This window comes from Scyliorhinus canicula, chromosome 4, assembly GCF_902713615.1.
Source record: "Scyliorhinus canicula chromosome 4, sScyCan1.1, whole genome shotgun sequence".
Taxonomy (NCBI): domain Eukaryota; kingdom Metazoa; phylum Chordata; class Chondrichthyes; order Carcharhiniformes; family Scyliorhinidae; genus Scyliorhinus; species Scyliorhinus canicula.
In genome coordinates this window covers 213,599,246-213,612,419 of record NC_052149.1, presented here as the reverse complement: position 1 = coordinate 213,612,419, position 13,174 = coordinate 213,599,246, and the positions used below count along the sequence as shown (strand labels likewise).

Here is a 13,174-nt window from a genome sequence, read left to right as displayed (position 1 = left end):
CGTCTCTTAAAAGCCGGCCCAGACTGGGACCGGCTCGATCCATAGTCCTAATTGGGACCTTGGAGCTGTCAGCTGCATTGCAGCCTTTACTTTGTTGTCAAATTGAACTTCCTTTGATTTACCTTCTTGGGCCTCTTGAGCTTTTATAAATGCCATAGCTGAAATTATGCCCTTTCTTTGCAGGTAGAGGTGAAGTCATGTGTTTAATTTGCTGATTTGGGGGATTGCAAATAACCAATCAAACTACTTTGCAAACCTGGGTACTCGTAATGTAAGTTTCTGTTTGTTTTTAATTAGAAAAGTTGAATGAAAAAAACATGAAGATTCAATTGATGTCAAGCAATGTTGTTAAAAACTGACTCAATCTTAGTCAGACTTGGAATTGAATTCAATGCAACGGAAGTCATGCAATTCAGGTTAAAGCAAAAGTTTAACGTTTTCACCTATTTGGGAAGGAGATGCCCCATGTTAAATTACCAGAACACCCTGATGGACTGTTTTGTCTTTGGCTTAAATGTTCCTAAAGACAGAGCACCTCTTTGTCATGAAAATAGTGGCGGAGGTCTGGATCTAGAACCACCCCCCCCCCCCCCCCCCAAAGAAAAGCACCCAATTTTGCAGGGGAGGAATGGGGGCGGGTTCTAAGTTGCACATCCATGGTTCATGAATACAAGTGCACATGTTGAAGTGCAGCTGCATCAAGCTGATCTGATTTTCATTAGTGGTATGTCCAAAACACAATTTGTGCACTTTAGGACTGGCAGATGTTCTAAAGCTATCAGATATCTTTCGAGAGGTATGGTACCCTTCTGGATATGGTCCCGGGACATCTTTGGGGGAGGTGAGGTGATTTCTGAGAGAGGTAAGGTGCCCTTTGGGATTGTTAACAGTAGACATGAATGTGTATAAAAAGTGCATAATCTCATTGGAACTGCCAAGAAAACTGTCAAGAGAGAAATCAAAAAGAGCTGTCAAAAGGAGTTGTGAAAATAAGTTATCAAAGGGAGATGTCAAGGTAGCATTGCATTTAAAACTCCAGCGCTTTGAATGTATTCAGAAACGGCATGCAACTTTAAAATAAATTAGTGCTTGCCTTTCACTTTGTCTGTGGACATAGCCTGAAGGTTAGTTCTGTATATTAAGAAACTTAGAGTGGAAGGGATGTAGTAGCTGGCCCCTTTAAGGGGTGATCTTCTGAAGGGTCATGTGGCCTGCTCTTCCAATCTATGCGTCGCATGTGGAATCACCGAGCAAAGTGTGTGCTTTTGCTCAGTTCAATCCAGGAGGCAGACTGGCAACATCAAGGCCACATGACTCTGTGAATAGCATGCTGTACAAATAAATGTTTGCACCAAACTCGTTACCAACCTAGCCACAATTAACATTCCAGAATTAGTGATGCATGACTAATTTCACAACCTATCATTATCACAGCTAGGTGCCTATCTATATAAAGTTTGATTGACAACTCCAAGTGGTAACAAACAGCTTGAAGTGAAATTATGAATTCCAATTATTTTTGATAAGGGATTGATTAACAAAGGATGTTAAATGTATTGAATGGGTTTTTAATCAATGGGATTGTTTTCTTTGATATCATAAATTAATCAATAGACACTTAAAAAATTTAATTAATTTCAGAATGGGTGCTGAGGTCAGTCCATGGTGGATGCCATGTGAGTTGGCACAATAGGTGTAAGGTCAAAAGGTGGTAGGTAGGGGGCATGGGTTGGTATGAGGTGGCATTAAGTTAGCAGATAACTAATAAAGGCTACAAGGGGTGGGCAAGATATATTATTGTGTTGGCACAATGACCATAAAGGGCAATGGGAATTGAATGAACAGGCACTGATTCACATGGAGGGTGTGAGGAATCATGCGTGGTTGGTATGGGAAGATGAAGTTGCATGGAGCATGGGGAATATATAAGGCGGTTAGAGGGATGTGATGGGTGAGCATCGGAGGGCTGTTTTACTTTACTGTTGCTTTTCATAGCTTTGACAAAGTGCTGGTGTACCGTTCCCCTAAGCCCCGTCTATGCATCCGGCAGTCTCAGCACTGCTTCTGGGATTTCCCAGAAATTCAGCCCCCATGGTACAAAATTCCGAAGTACCAAGGCACATTTTCCCTGGTCGGGTTTGCAAAGTCAGGAATATTCGTAACTGTGTCATGAGTGGTCCCTCATGACAGATGTCCCAGGGGAGCGGGGTCCTGCTATTATAGGGCTCTCTGTGGAATGTCCCTTTGTTTTAAGGGTTCACGGGTGGGGGGTCCCCCTATAACAGTGGTCCCTGTGGTGGGGCGTGCGGGGTGTCTGCTAGAGGAGGCGTGGGCAGCAGTGTTTGGGGGGGGTTGGCCCTCGGATGGGCTTGGATGGTCTCGAACAGCATGGCCTTGGCGTGGTGGACGTCAGGTTGGGCCAAGCCACCATGACAAGGCCATGCTTGGAAAAACCACAAGTAATCTGCGAAGCACAAGTGACCCATGCCCACGTGATACTTGGCCGCAGGGACCGGAGAATCTTGGAAGGCCAGAGCATAGGGAGCCGGGCCCACGAAACAGCTGCAAATAGGCCAATGGCATCGCATTCAGATCACCGCCCGACGCTGATCACGATTTTCCCCCGATGCCCAATTCTCCATCCCATTAGGCAATGCATTCCGAGCGCCCCGGGAGGGAGAATCCCACCCTGGCGGTTACTCAGCACCTGCAGCTTTGGGAAACATGCTGCTAAATGTGCCATTCCGTGGACTTCAACTCAAGTCCACTCATTCGCGTCCAAAATTGCAGTTGAAGCCAAAGCAATGTTTTACACAATACTGTATGCTTTGTTAACTGCTCTCTCAACCTGACCTGCCATTTACTGGATAATGAAAATATAGCAGAGCCTTACAAAAACACACGACTGCTTAGCTGTTTGACAACAGACTAATGAAAAAAGTAGCCATGCTGCAAAAACGAGCCCATTGATTTATATCACACCAGCATGACTATTCCAACCCTTAACACATGAAAGAGAGAAAACACTGGCGATGTGGAGGACGCACATAAACTAAATGAATTGCAAAGCAATGACCTAACATAAGGAAAGCATCTGTAATTGCACTCTCAGAATATACTCTGGTTCTCAGAAAGAGAAAGTTTTTAAACTGTAATTCATCAATGGTCAACTTCTGAAACGAATAAGACACTAGCATATATTTAATTTTGTGAAACCATGGCCAGGGTTTCCTCGCCCCATTGTGGCGGGACACGCGGCAGAAGATTCGGCAGCCCAGCCAAGGAACCAGATGATACCTGTGCTGGGCGGGACTGGAAAATCCCACCCTATACCTTCACGAACTATAATTTATTTAAAAAGTTGGAAGGGCGCTGCCTTATTTCAACACCCTGGGGTTATCACTGACCACAAACTGAACTGGACTAGCCATATAAATACTGTGGCTACTAGAGCACATCAAAGGCTAGGAATCCAGTGTCAAGTTACTCGCCTGCTGACTCCCCAAAGCCTGTCTACAATGGGCAAGTCAAGAGTGTAATGGAACACTCTCCACTTGTCTGAGTGCCGCTCCAACAACACTCAAGAATCTCGACAAATGCAGCTCCCTTGATTGGCACCACAGAGGCAAACATTCACTCCTTCCACTGCTTAGACACATTAAGGGGAGTTTAGGACAAAGGGAGATTTCCCTTTTCCCTGTTCCCAGGAGCCGCAAAGAGGACACTTGATGGCTTGGATTTTCACTCCTGGGTTGGGAGTCAGGACATTAAGCAGGTTCACCAAACCGACCCAGGAAAAAGTGTCGCAGAAGTTGGAATTTTCATTCTGGGGTTGGATATCAAGCCCACCGCCCACAGAATGAGTGCAGAGGCTGCCGGGGAGGCGGACTTGGCTGGAGACTGCCGAGGAGGCAGGTTTGGCTGGAAGCTGCCAAGGAGGCAGGCATGGCTGAAGGCTTGCCTCTGTGCTACGGCATTATGTCCATGATTTTTGAAAAAGCATCCTTTAAACCTTACACCCCCTCGTCCCCCCCACAAACACTTCCATGCCAGCCCATGTCACCCTATGCCCCCTACCCACCCACCCTTCCTGTCCCTTTATAGTCCCTATGCAAAGTTAGTGCCAATTCATGCAAACCCATCACTCTTTGCCCTTACACCATGCTAACTCACTCAGTATCCACCATGGGCAGACTTCAGAACCCAAGCTGAGGTTAATTAAATAACGCTCGATAATGATAATATTATTTATTAGTGTCACAAGTAGGCTTATTTTAACACTGCAATGAAGTTACTGTAAAAATCCCCTGGTCGCCACACTACGGTGCCTGTTTGGGTACACTAAGGGAGAATTCAGAATGTCCAACTCACCTAACAAGCTAAATGTCTATCACAGCCTGTATTCGTTAAAAAAAACTCTCATTCATAAAAAACATTCATTACACTTATATTCCTTCAATTACATCTTTAGATAAGCAAACATTTCATTTAAATGCTTAATCCCTTGCAAATGCAAATTTTGGAATTCATAGTCCTACTTCAGAGAGAGGCACAACCACTGGAAGCTGTGAAATGAACTACAACATTGAAGACATCCTACTGTGGTAACAGAAGGATGTAAAATCAGTCATGCAGCATTAATCCAGTAATGGTAGCTCCCAGGTTTATGTCAACAGAGTGAAATAGCAAGCATTGATTTTTTAAAAATGCTCCAAACATTTTGTTTCAAAGATTAAAGGGCAGCAATTTAAATGCCTTGACAGTTTGACATTTGCTTTTGAAAGTTCGCCTTGACACTTTTGACAGTTATCTCTGACAGTTCATTCTTGACACTTTTGACAGGTACTTCAGACAGTTCATTTTGATACATTTGGCAGTTTTAATGAGTTTGACAGTTAATGAGTTAATGTAGACTTAACAATCGCAAGGGACACCTTACCTCTCCACAGGGTACCTGAGCTCCTCCAATGGCATCCTGAGATCTAATCCAAAGGAGTAGCGTATCTCTCCAAAAGGTACTTCTCCAAAGGACTGCACAAAATTCAGAACTGCTCCTACCAGGTCTAAAGTCCACACACCTGGGTCAACAAAATTTCCCATGAATGGAGAAGCTGCTGATTTATATGGGCAGCTTCCTCCACAAAACTCACATTCACAAACCCTGACCTGGGCCCATCCCCCACCCCCCAAAAACAGGTTGGTACGTGCTCGGGTGCTGTTCGTCCACCATCTTGACAATGGGGGCCTCTCCGTTATTGTGGAAATCCAGGCTGGTGTCTCAGGTTGCTACTCCTACAACGCTGTCTATGGAATTCATAAATGGCAAAAAAAGGCGCCTTGCCCCTCCTTAGACATACTGTAAAATTTTCTGGCTAGTTTAATTCAGAGCAAGTGGCCAATTACCTCAGGTTGGTCTCTGTGATAATTTCATTATCAGAGAAAACGTCACGGCTGCTGTGCAGGAATACGGAACAAATGGAAGCAACATTTGTATTTTTGTGTTTAACTGCATCTGTGTGGACAGCAGAAGTTGCAGTCACTTTCATAATTGTAATCAGTTGATAAGACATCATTTTGGTCTCTCAGGAAATCAAGGGATATGGGGAAAAGGCAGGAAAGTGAAGTTTAAGCCAAGAATTGCCATGAACATATTGAAAGGCAGAGTGAGCCATTGGAGCAGCCCTGTGGTCTTCTCCTGCTCCTATTTCTTATGTTCTTATCTTTTATGTACCAGGAGACTACCTGAAGAAGGTACTCACCCAGTATTGACATACAAATGGAATGAGGGGCTTTTCACCCAAATGAGCTATATTAATGGTCTGATCCTGGAAATGTTACTGCACTTCAGGCTTTCCACATGCAACACCTCTCCAGCAAGGGCCCCGAGACCAAGTTTTGCTTTTTGTATCCTTTCCAGAGTCTGAAGGTAGGAAGTAGGATCATAAAGGTTGGAGTTTCACCGTTTTGAAATTGCCACCAATTTACACTTATTATGTCAATTGCCTTTGATCACTTTTTAAAACTTCTGCATCAGACTGATTTAAAGATTGGGATATCCAGATGGGTGAAAGTAGAGTCCCAAGAAATCAGAAAAATATTTTAAAAAATTAATTAAATCTTAGTTTAAGAAATCTATTTATTAATTATTTAACAGCACTCCGCGAATAGGTAATTATCTTCTCAGGGTCATCAAACTTTATTAATCGCATTTCGTTGCCGTTAAAAACACCCGATTGCACAAGGAGTGACTTCCTGGGGGATTTCTAACAGTGATGCGGGGGTGGGAAAGTTAAAGTTTTCACTTATATTAATGATTGGCAGCTAATTTTTGGGGGTGGGCGTGTGGGGGAGGCATGGATGGGATTGGCAGCATCCACTGTGCCATTACCCTGGGTGGTAGACCCCAAATTCAGTTTTTCCACACAAATCTACTGAAAAGTCTGAAGTTGCAGTTTTTGAGGGGTGCTGATATGAATGCTGACAGTCCAGCGCCAATCCCTTCATGCTCAGAAAATGTCACTGCTGCGGAATAAAGCAGCACCGGATAGATAATAGGGCTGTAGGCGTCAGCTTCAGTAAGAAGCAAACTATCAGCCATTTCAGTTGGCACTTGACAGAACTGAACCTGAGCTCGAGCAAGGATTAGAAAGAAGTAGAAAATTTCAGGTACAGAAAATAGTTAGGCAATCTCATAGGATATTATTGTGAGGGGAATTGGTTACAAAAGTAGGGACATTATGCTTCAGTTGTACAGTTGTGGCATTGGCGAGGCCGCATCTGGAGTACTGTGTGTAGCGTGGTCTACTTATTTAAGGAAATATGTAAATGCGTTTGAGGCAGTTCAGAGAAGGTTTATTAGACTAATACCAGGAAAGCATAGGTTGTCTTATGAGGAAAGAGTGGAGAGTTTAGGTTTGTAACCACTAGAGATTAGAAGAGTAAGAGGCAACTTGATCAAAACCTTTAAGACACTGAGGGGTATTGACAGGGTGGATGTAAAGAGGATGCTTCCTCTTGTCAGAGAATCTGGAACTAGGGGTCACTGTTTAAAAATAAGGGGTTGTCTGTTTAAGACAGGAATGAGAAGCATTTTTTTCTCTCAGCCCGTTGTGTCATTGGAACTCTCTTCCTCAAAAGACAGTGGAAGCAGATTCTTTGAATATTTTGAAGGCAGAGGTAGATAGGATCTTGACCAACAAAGGGGTGAGAGGTTATTGAGCATAAGCAGAAATGTGGAGTGGAGGTTACAAGCAGATCAGCCATAATCTTAATCAATAGCAGAGCAGGTTGGAGAGGCTAAGTAGCCTATCCCTGACCCTAATTCCTGTATTCATATGTAATTGCAAAGCTAGATGTTTGTTCCTAGTTGGAACAGGGTCACTTTAAGAGTTCGATCACGTGACATACTGATGACAACATCGGCAGTTTGGGTGGGCTAGCAATCAGTCCACACCAAGAGCCTGTGTGACAACACCTTCCCAATAAAGCTCTTATTTTTTTTGTACATTCGTGGTCTGCAAGCTTCTCTTTTAAAATACCACAAAGAAATCTGGCAATGAGCTGCTTGAATCTACACTGCAAACAACTCGAAAAAGAACTACAGAAATCTGGTCAGAAAAAAATTGTTGCAGCCATCCAAAAAGTCTTGAAAGCTTATTTATTTGTACAACAACCTGCATTTGAAAAATGTTCTGCCTACTTCACAAAGATGCAACCTTCCATAAAAGTATATTGAGTTAAAGAAGAAGATGCTGGGGGAGTGGGGGTGGTCACCAACAGTCTGGGCTCCAAAAGTGGGTTTTAAATTAGGTTAAAGGAGGAAAGGGGTGGATAGAGGTAGGGAAACAGGTGAGGAATTCCAGAGCATGGTGTATAGAAGGATGAAAGCACGGTCATCATGAAAAGGGGTGGGTTACACTAATCTAGATCATTAAAGCAGCGAGTTTGTGAGGCAGTGATGAACAGTTCATTACATTTAAAAATTATTACTTTTAAGAAAAATTTAGAGTACCCAAGTCAATTTCTCCAATTAAGGGGCAATTTAGTTTGGCCAATCCACCTACCCTGCACATCTTTGGGTTGTGGCGGTGAAACACACGCAAACACGGGAGAAATGTGCAAACTCGATAGAGCGCATCCTATCCGGCTGCATCACAGCTTGATATGGCAACTGCTCGGTCCAAGATCGCAAGAAACTGCAAAGTGTGGTGAACTCAGCCCAATGCATAATACAAGCTTGCCACCCCCACATTGATTCTGTATACACCTCCCGCTGCCTCAGGAGGGCAGACAGCATTATTAGAGACCCCTCCCACCCAGGCATTGCCTTCTTTCAGACCCTTCCATCAGGCAGAAGGTACAGACGTCTGAAGATCCCGCACATCCTGAAGACCCACAAATCCAGACATAGGAACAGCTTCTTCCCCACAGCTACAAGACTTCTCAATGATTCCCCCTCGGATTGATCTGTTCCCTGTAGGACGCCCTATGCTGCTCTTGCTCATGTATTTGCTTTGTTTGGCCCCTTGTTCCGCACTGTAACCAATCACTGTTTGTTGATGTACCATTTGACAATGTTCTCTGTTGATTATTCTTTTGTCTACTATGTATGTGCTGTATACGTTCCCTCGGCCGCAAAAAAATACTTTTCACTGTACTTCGGTACATGTGACAATAAATCAAATCAAACTCCACACAGACAGTGAGCCAGAGCCGGGGTCGAACCTGGGGCCTCGGCCCCGTGCTGTCATCATTTAAAAATTATCAGTAAGATATTTGCCATGATTCTTCCAGAGGCATCTTGAAAAGATAAGTGACCATGAAAACTAAATCCATTTTATTTGAAACCGCAACATTATTGGTATGAAGGACAGTTTATAGGGAAACATCTTCAGTGGGAAGTGAAAGCTACAATGTGACTCTACCACATGCCAAAGGATTAAAAGGATATTCCAAGAGACTAAAGAGAAACTTGCCATGTGTCAAGCAATTAAAAAATAAGTCTCTTATATATCAAGTGATTTCTTGTGCAGGTTCAGTTGCTGGATCAAATCTATTACATAGATTCTAGACTTTAGTTTTCTTTCTACCGATAAAGTCAAAAGTTTTAATCGAGCTTTTAGAGAACTTTAACGGGCGAGGATTGTAATAAATATTTACCTTACACTAACTAAAATTCTATTAATAATAAGCAAGCATTGGCATTGAACTTTCATGTTGCTGATTGTTGTGTAATCCTCTTTCATAATATTGAACACTGACTATTATTAAAAGAAACGCATGGGGCTGGATTCATCCCAAAATGGGGCTATGTCCCCACGCCGGCGTAAAAGCGCTGGCGTTGCATTCCCCAGTTTCCTGAGAAAAATAAAAGTCGATTCACTTACCTGCATGGGGCTGGCGGGGACCCAGAGAGCTTCATGCAGCTTTGGCTGCGGATACGGGCCCCCGCACACCCGGTTCCGCGTATGCGCATGGCGGCAGCCTCCAGCGGCTACGCCGAGCGCCATTGCGGACTCGGACCCTGGAGGCAGCTCCGTCCAGCTCCGTAATATAGGTCCCCCCCCATCGGTCGCGCCCCTGCATCGGACCGGCCTGATCTGTGTCCCGGCCACCCACAAGGACATTTTTGCAATGAAATTTCATCTTGCTTTACATGTTAACGTGAATAAAAATTAATAGTTGGCGTGGAATTGATCTTTAGCATTAGTGCAAAGTGGGTGATAATGATGAGCAGCTGGTTTTACACCCTGAACACGACATCAATGGGAAGGGAATAAGACTGGATGTGGGTGAGCGTCAATTCACTGTCACCCATTTTGTGCGACTTTCAAGTGAACAGAGAAACACTCCAAAAACTACAGAAGCTGGAAATCTGAAAGAACATCAGAAAATGCTGTCAGAGAGCATAAATAAACGGAATAGATAAACTAACATTTTTTGGGGTGGAGTCTTCGGTTTTGAAGAAGAGTATACCTGAAAATTAACCAGCATGTTCTCTCTATGGATGTTGCCTGGCCTGCTGAAAGTCCCAGGCATTTACCTGTCTTTTAGTGGATTTATAATGCCAGATGTGATACATGGGCATGTTATAAGCACAATAAGGTTTCCATCAAGTTTTCTTTCACCATGGCCACCATTCTGGAGCAAGACTCGGTTACCATTCAAAATCCTCTCCGTTTTGACCATTCGGAGACTGACTCCAGAAAATGGAACACACTGGATATGAGGGGGAATAGGTAGAGAAACAGGAAAAGAAAGGAAGGGAAAGGGAAGCTCTTTCGGAAAAAAGGGAAGAGGAAGGAAAGGAAAAAGGTAAAGAGAGGGCTAAATGAAAGGGAGAAAGAGAAAATACATGAATGGAGGCACAAGGAAAGGGAAAGGAAAATTAAGAGGATAAGGAAGAGGAGGGTGAAAGAATGTATACAGGGGAAAAAAACAATCTGGAAAATGATATTTCATACCTCAGCCCTTTGAAAGGCTCAGCCCGGATATGTGGTGTTTCTAGAGACCTTTCAAACACAGCCCCTTCAGCACCTGCAGGGAAAGACCGGTTGATGTTAATGAAGGAATATTAAAATTCTGTACCCGAGTGAGTTACTTTAGTGAGTTCCAACACCGCTGCACGTAAGAATACAAGATAGGTATAAACAAGTAACTTGTTGGCATATCATAGAGAATTTCTACTGTATCCACCCCAATGGAAACCAGCCAGAGGCAATTAATGAGCTCTTGCTGTTAAATAAAGATGGGCTTCCCAATGTCTCTTCAAGGCTGCTTTCCCCACGCGCGAGTTAAAATTAACCTCATTGTGTTGGAGCACCAACGGATACTGTCGCAGAACAGTGATACAGAGGTTTGGTTCAAGCTTCCAGGTATCTCTACCCCAGCTCTATCACTTTAGAAATGCAGCAAACATTAGCAAGAGGATATCCAACTGGATTATTGGAGGCACTGGGGAATGTTGCATTCTGAAATTGGCGGAGGAGAAAGAAAGCAGATATTTTTTTGTGTGAAGTTTGAGAAATAGCCTACTCCCAAGATTGTTTCCTCACAGATGATGAATGGCCTCTATATTTCTAGTATTGTCTGCTTCCCTCTGAGCAGAAATCTGCTACTTTGAAAACATGTCTCTTCTCTGGGTAATGTTTCCATATATACTGGTTTAGCACAGGGGCTGGTTTAGCACAGTGGGCTAAACAGCTGGCATGTAATGCAGAACAAGACCAACAGCTTGGGTTCAATTCCCGTACCAGCCTCCCTGAACAGGCGCCGGAATGTGGCGACTAGGGGCTTTTCACAGTAACTTCATTGAAGCCTACTTGTGACAATAAGTGATTATTATTATTATTACCGGCCCTACATTTTTACCATGTGTTGGCAGCCATTACTCATGTTTGCGACTGGACAGTAACAGTTTGCAGGTTTCCTGGCCACAAGAGGGCATCACAGACAAGCCTAACCCTGTCTTCACCTGAAATCCACATGCACCTGCAGCAGTCCAGCAGTAGAATCTTGAAAACTACAGGATTTCCTATTATTAACATGGAGGTACTGACAGCAACTTTCTTATTATCACCACCCTGCCCGATGAGCACAGACTGAATAAAAACAGTGAACCACCGGGGAAGTCACTCCAATGTGTTTTGTGTTGTTTGGATGATACCTAACCGTTACCTCACTCCGCTCCCAAACTGTAGGCTTTTAAAAACAGTCATAGGATCATTATGACACAGAAGGATGCCATTTGGTCCATCGAGCCTATTCTAGATCTTTGTAACGTAATCCAGCCTGTTCCATTTTACTGCTGTATCCTGGTACTCTGTGGCTTTATTTTGCTCAAATGCCGATTCAATTTCCTTTTGGACGTATTCATTATCGCTGCTTCCGCTATCCTCACAGCCAGTGAGATTCAGGTCATTACCACTCACTGCGTAAAAGGGTCTTCCTCACATTTCCCTTGTATCTCTTGTCCAATGCTTTAATCTGTGTCTCCTACTCCTTGTACCATCAGCTAAAGGGAGCAGCTTTAAGTTGTCTAATCTATCTAAACTTGGATGCCTCCATAAAATCTCCTTTTGCTCGAAGGAGAACAACCCCTGATTCTCCAATATAACATTTTAACTGAAATCTGTCAACCCGGAAACCATTCTGGTAAATCTGCTCTGAACCTTCTAACGGACCCTTACATCCTTCCTAAATTGTGGGTGACCTGAACTGGATGCAATACTCCACCTGTGGCCTAATCAGAGCTTTACACAGGTTCAGCCTAACTTCCCTGTTCTTGTTTGCAGTATTTATGAAGCCCAAGATCCCAAATGCTTTGCTATCTCAATGTGCCCTGCACCTCCCAAGATTTGCACACGTGAATTCCCAGCTCCTTCTGTCCCTGTGCACCTTTTAGAACAGTGCCATTAATCTACTGGCCATCCCTGCTACTTTTGCCAAAGTGACTTCACACTTCCCTGCGTTAAATTGCTTCTGCCACTTGCCTGCCCATTCTGCTGACCTATCTATGTCCTGTTACCAGCGATGGGTGTTATCCTCGAAGGCAATAATTAAAGATTTACAAGGCACAAAGACTTATTAATCCTTGGAGATAATGGTGAAGCAGCCCAAGCAAAATGTTTGCCCCACATGACATTGTCCAAGTAAACATAAACAATTAAACTAACTCACACAATCTGAGAAAATGTCTTTCATGACCACAGAAATCATCAAAGCACTTTACTGAGTGTGATCACCATTTTAATGTGAGACTCGAGAGAAGAAGGAACATTGATCTAATTTACTTCAGGGCTTCAAAATGGGTAACGCTATATTGTCTAACTACTTTTTCTAATTAAAAAAAATCTGGTTAAAACACATACTTATATTCACCTTTCACCACCTCAGGATATCCCAAAGCATTTCATGGCCAATCAACTAGTTTTGAAGTGTGGCCACCCTTGTAATTGTAGTAAATGCAAGAGCCAATTTGCTCAAGTCCCATAAACGACAATGTGATTATGATGAGATAATCTGTTTTTATTGAGGTTGATAAGAGGGATAGATATTCGACCAGGATACCAGTACAAACTCCAGCGCATTTCTTCAAAATACTGCCATTGGATCTCTTATATCCACCTAATTGATTAAATTCGGTCTCGGATTAACGTCTAATTTGAAAGCTGCC

At 43.3% G+C, this 13,174-nt stretch overlaps 1 protein-coding gene across 7 annotated transcripts in view; it reads right to left on the bottom strand.

Moving 5' to 3' along the window:
- sgcd (sarcoglycan, delta (dystrophin-associated glycoprotein)) overlaps positions 1 to 13,174 on the bottom strand; it is a 668,036-nt gene that overhangs the window by 47,554 nt on the left and 607,308 nt on the right. For all 7 annotated transcript variants that reach the window (XM_038796037.1, XM_038796040.1, XM_038796038.1 and 4 more), the window contains one exon: positions 10,464 to 10,536. In XM_038796037.1, the coding sequence (XP_038651965.1) occupies positions 10,464 to 10,536 (73 nt within the window). The remainder of the gene's footprint in view (positions 1 to 10,463; positions 10,537 to 13,174) is intronic.